The sequence below is a fragment of the Gouania willdenowi genome, chromosome 12, assembly GCF_900634775.1.
Source record: "Gouania willdenowi chromosome 12, fGouWil2.1, whole genome shotgun sequence".
NCBI classification, from domain to species: domain Eukaryota; kingdom Metazoa; phylum Chordata; class Actinopteri; order Blenniiformes; family Gobiesocidae; genus Gouania; species Gouania willdenowi.
In genome coordinates this window covers 6,259,671-6,265,670 of record NC_041055.1, presented here as the reverse complement: position 1 = coordinate 6,265,670, position 6,000 = coordinate 6,259,671, and the positions used below count along the sequence as shown (strand labels likewise).

The 6,000-nt window shown below is 39.0% G+C and overlaps 1 protein-coding gene across 2 annotated transcripts in view; it reads right to left on the bottom strand.

Moving 5' to 3' along the window:
• The window catches only part of LOC114473010 (myocyte-specific enhancer factor 2C-like), a 46,509-nt gene continuing 40,509 nt past the window's right edge, over window positions 1-6,000 (bottom strand). For both annotated transcript variants that reach the window (XM_028462364.1, XM_028462365.1), the window contains exons 9-10: window positions 4,518-4,641; window positions 1-4,443 (exon numbers count right to left, since the gene is read on the bottom strand). In XM_028462364.1, the coding sequence (XP_028318165.1) occupies window positions 4,104-4,443; window positions 4,518-4,641 (464 nt within the window). In that variant the 3' untranslated portion in view covers window positions 1-4,103. The remainder of the gene's footprint in view (window positions 4,444-4,517; window positions 4,642-6,000) is intronic.

Below are 6,000 nucleotides of genomic sequence, written 5' to 3'. Positions count from 1 at the left end.
TGCCAGAGCCTGTATACTGTCTTTATTTTGCAAAGTACAAATACGAGCACATTCTGAGTGAAGGAACAACAGCTTTGTTTACTTATTTTTATTTGTTTGTCATTGTCTCCGAGTGGCGACAAAGGCCAGCTTCAGTGCACGTGGAGGACGGAGACAACGAACCCACGTCGCCGCGTGGAAATAAAATGCAAACAAACAAACCAACCAGCAGAGAGAGTAAAACTTTAGTAAATGTGAGCTCTCGGTGCAGTAAGTCCAGCTTTGCTCGCCTCGCTAATGTCTCACAAACACAGAAAGAGCTCAGAAACAGCTCTGGGTTTTTAACGGGACCGAACGGAGGCGCGGTGGCCGAAGGCCACAGCTCCAAATATACAGTTTTCAAACCAAAATATTCAAATGTGAACGACCTTCGGCCGCCTCCGAGAAAAAAACAGAAAACCCAAAGAAACAAAAACAAAAAATTGAGGGAGAAGTCAGCGCGGGGGTCACTCAGCGAGCCGAGGTCAAAACGTCGACTCATTTCTGCTCCATGTGGCAACACCGCACAACTACAGCTCAGTGAAGATAATGCATTTTAATTTACAAATAAGTCATTATTCATTTCAATGGATACCTCAGATTATTGAACTCTACAGACTTTACGTAATAAATTTTTTTTTAAATTTGTACTCATTAAAATCTACAATATTTTTATATAACATGTTTTTGTTGTTTAAAATTAAATATCCTATCGTCATTTAAAAAAAATATTCTTCATCTTTGACTGTGCTGTGACCTTGAGTACCTTGAAAGGCACCTCAAATAAAATGCATTATTATTATTATTTATATATATTTTTTAAAATAAAATATAGTTGGAAAATGTATTTACTACATATTTTGGTATTCGTCTCTTTTTTTAATTTGATAATGACTTCATAAAATGTTTAATGATTAAAAACATTTGTTTCTCTATCAATTTTCATATAAACAGTTCTAATTACATTTTTAATTTCTCTCTCAACTAAACAGTACTGTAGTTTTTTTTAACTTTATAATTTCTTGAAATAATGTAATTTTTTATGAACTTATCGATATTTGATTAAAACAATTTGATTAAACAATTATATATATATATATATATACACGCTACCTGTTCAGTACTTACCTTTGTACCATTTCAAGCTATTCATTGGACTTGCACGACTTGACTTGGTAGTGTGTGTGTGTGTGTGTGTGTGTGTGTGTATATATAGATATATATAAAAAATTGTAAATTGTTTCTAAATAATCCAAGTATTTCCATTAGTTTCAATAACATAATAATTTCGTCATTAATTAAATTTGAATTTTTCTCTATTAAATCCTTCAGCTATTTTGTTTTTCTTTGGGTTTTAATATTTTCAACTTTCTGATTTGCCAATTTCCTTAAAAATTTCCAACAAAATTAATTTTCGCCATCGTTCCGATGAAGTTCTCAGAGCAGAAATGTTCGTCTATTCGACACCTGCTCAAAAACATACCTAATTTAAGAGTTCTCCCCCACAATATTTAGCTAAAATCTTATTTAAAACAATAAAAACACCATGAGACAAACAGCGCCACCTGCTGTTTGTGAGATAAAGCTAAACAAACGAGTGGAGTTTGAGATTGAAAAACACGTCGACTGTTTAACGCTGATTATGGCTTTAGGGATTCCTCACTCTGCTCGCTAAGTGCTGCCAAGCTAACGGCTAAGTGTGCATAACGATGACTCAGCGCTTTCTTCACGCGCTCAGTTCAGTTTTCGCAAGAAGAAAAATTACATTCGTGTTGTTCAGACGTCTAAAAACATTCTTATGATCTGTGCGAGGTGAAATGTAACCATTACAACGCCCCCTGGTGGAATCTAAATGATTAATTTAAATGATACAATTTACCTATTTAAAATGATAAAATACATTCTGATGCCGGGAGTTTCTTTATTCATTTCCATTTGTGAATAAATATCATTTGGGACGTTAAATCAAAATATTACAAAAATAATTTATTTTGGGGAGGGACGAAGAAATTTTGGAGATTATTCGCAAACACACACACACACACACACACAACGATCTGTTGCTCACTTCCCAAAACAAGTTTTATTTTATTATTCTTTCACATAGTTGACGTTCATTGTTTCTTTTACACATATTTATGGTATATTGTTGAGATTTCCCTTAAATGTTACGCATCTTATTAATTAAAGCTGGCCAATATATTGATATGATAAAATCATACGCGATATAGAATAAGACTATATTGTTTTCGTGGATATAGATGTATTTTTAAGCTTATTTTGTGCAAAAAATCAAAGATTAAAAGTTGCTTCTTTCTCTTTTTGCCTCGTTTTCACTCACAGGTGTGTGTCTGTCTGTCTCTGAAAAAGTCAATTTGCATTAATCGCTTAAACCAGGTCTTCCTAAAGGTAGGAGAACAACATAAGCTGTACAGGCTCCTCCCCCAAAACAAGCCACACTCACTCACACGTGCAGTCTCTTAGAGCAGGTGTTCTCAACCTTGGGGTCAGGGGGTCGCAAGACACTGGGAGCCCATTTTTGCTTATTTTTACTCTTTTTCTGCAACTACACTCATATATCATACATCATATTTTAACCGATTTTCATCACTTTTTGTTCCCTTTAGGTGCATTTTTGCTACATTACTCCCATTTCTACCACTTCTTCATCAGATTTCAAGTCCTTTTCTGCACGTTTTCCACTTTCAAGATGTCTCAGCACTTATAAACCATTTCCACCACTTTTCCCACCTAATGTCTTAACCTTTTTTCACCAAATTTCATGCCAATTTTTTTGCCAATTTAACCACATTCACGATTCGTCATGCTGATTTTTTAGCCAGTTTAATTAATTAATTGTTCCAATATTGACACTTTGAACCCTTTTTGCTACTTTTTCTGTCTGTTTTTGGCCACTCTTAACCAATTTCTGTGGTTTTTAAAATCACCACCTTTTCCACCATTTTTGGTGATTAAAACAAGGATTTGCATCTTTAAAATAACTATATACTACGGCTCAAATCATAAACTTCCTGTATAACAGTGGATATTATTCAGTAAAATAAATAAATGTGGTTATCACAGATTCATAGAACAATGGACCATCATTTTGCTGACTTTATGGATGGACCCCAAAAAGCTCTCCCCTTTATTCCCCCTTATAGATGGCCCTGTCTCCACATGACTGTTCTTCAATGTTCATGTCTGTGTTCAACCACCTTCAGGTACAGTGGGGGTCCCCGGACTCTGGAACCTGTATTTTGGGGTTTGCGGGCTGAAAAGGTTGAGAACCACTGCCTAAGAGAGACAAAAGCCAAAAGTTAATAAAAGTGTTGGTGTGGAATTTTGACCCTGATTTGTGTTTTTGCTAGAATTTAATAATTTTTGCTTAATGTGGCCCAGCACTAACTGTACAGTGTATATTTCCAATGATACATATTTACTCCAACATTTCTGGTGGTTTTCATAAATCAAAGTGTTCTGCAGTGGTTACATTTCCAAAAATGTTTTGCATGGCGATAACAGCTTCTCTCTAACTTTCCTTAACGTTCCACTCCCACTGTTCCTCTCTGTCATTTCAAACCGCCCTCGCCTTCACTGACATCATACTTCCTCTCACTCTCTTCCTCTTTCGTCCTTCTTTCCACGTGTTAAAACATCTTCTCAAGTATGTTGAACCTGCAACGCGGACTAAAACTCTCCTGTAGCTTCATGGTTTGAGAGTACCAGACTTCTTCGGCTGTCGGTTTGCATACCGGTGCATTTTAAAAACTCAAAACCCTCCCTGCCCTAAACACACACACACACACACACACACGCACGCAGAAAAACAAGCGAAACATGTACACGAGACAAGGCGTCGGTACATGTTTGTTAATCCTGGACGACGTCTCAGACCCGAAGAATCCGTGGATTCTCACAGGTTTGATTCGGCTCGAGGAGTGAACAGGCCCCGCCCACTTGGACATTCATCAGTATATCATGAAGCACGCGAAGAAGAAAGATAAGAACGATATCAATAATTATATTAATAATAACACTATAGGGTAACGCTCCTGACGCCTTGACGGTGACAAGGTCTCCCATCATGTGGCCCAACCTTCCGATAGCCTCATGCGTTTCACCGACGGGCTGTGGCCTTCGTCGTGCGCCGTCATTGGTCGCAGCAAAAAGCCGTCGTTGCCGTGGTGATCCTCCCGCTCTTCGCCGCCCTCGTATGAACTCCCGCAGCTGGAGGCGCTGTCGGCAGGCGAGCGGCCCAGCTCCAGGTGGCCCCGGCCGGCGGGGTACCCCGCTGTGGTCACGCCTCCTCCCAGAGCGCTGCTCAGCATCCCCACGCCGCGATCCCTCGGCGGAGAGGCCGGCTCTGACTTGATATGTAGGTTCTGATGAGTTAGGTTTAGGTTGGAGGTTGGGCACAAAGTCCTGGACAGACAGAGGAGCTGGTAACGATTCCAGCAGGTCAGCGTTCCCATTGTGGGAATTTCAGAGTAACTCACCCCATGTGTCCGAGGGCCGAGTGTTGAAGGCTCTGAATCTGCTGCTGCTGCCAGTTCGTCATTGACCCCAGACCAGAACCTCCAAATCCAGACAAGGAGGAGAGGTCGGAGTTCAGGGAAAACTCTGGAGCCACAGACGAACAAACTTTAGCATACAGGACAGGTTAGCATACAGGACAGGTTAGTATACAGGACAGGTTAGCATACAGGACATGCTAGCATACATAACTAGTTAGCATACAGGACAGGATAGCATGCAGGACATGCTAGCATACAGTGTATGTTAGCATACAGGACAGGTTAGCATACAGGACAGGTTAGTATACAGGACAGGTTAGCATACAGGACATGCTAGCATACATAACTAGTTAGCATACAGGACAGGATAGCATGCAGGACATGCTAGCATACAGTGCATGTTAGCATACAGGACAGGTTAGCATACAGGACAGGTTAGCATACAGGACAGGTTAGCACACAGGTCAGGTTAGCACACAGGACATGTTAGCATACAGGACATGTTAGCATACAGGTCAGGTTAGCATACAGGACATGCTAGCATACAGGACTAGTTAGCATACAGGACAAGTTAGCATACAGGTCATGTTAGCACACAGGGCATGTTAGCATACAGGGCATGTTAGCATACAGGACAGGTTAGCATAGGGTGACCATATTTGTAAAACTCAAAACCGGGACAGTAATTCAACCAAAGACGACGACAGATTTCAAAAGTAACTATTTGCATACATACATATATTTAATTGAGCTACTTTTTACTTGTACTTGAATATTATATGTATCACTTACTTGTACTTGAGTACAATTTCCACCAAGTAACAGTACTTATACTATATCAGTACTCTTTTCACCTCCAAGGTTACGTATGCTTGTGTAAAACTGTTATGTTCACAAGTAAAGGTAATGCATACTTGCGTAAAAGTTGAATGTAAGTGTAAGCGCCATTTTATACAGTTAATATGTTTAGGAATATTTCATGCTTATATAGTATATATTATTTTGTATTTCATATTTCGAATATTTTGGTTAAAAGTAAAGGATACATTTTATATGTCATATCTTGATTTAAAACTACATACATTTATAAATGTTGGGCTATTTACAAAGAAAGCGAGAATGCATGTTCTGCCATAAGAGGGCGCAGTTGTGTTGTCTTTGCCCATGAACAGGATGTTGTTATTTAACCTGTCGAAGAAGAATAAAAAGATGGCTGACAGAGCAACACGGTCATTTTACCGTGCTGCGACGGATAAAGTTGTCACACGCGTAAAACCAGCCTCAGTGTCAGTCATTTTCCGAAGAGGTTAAGCTCAGAACAAAAGAAGAAACTAAGGAACCAAAGATTAGCCTCTACAGTAAGTACATAAAGGTACAAAGTGTTGGTGTTAGTGAGCACGTAAATGTAATACGGGCTTGCATAAAACACTTAAAAGTCACAATTTAAGTGATCGTGTAAAAGTAA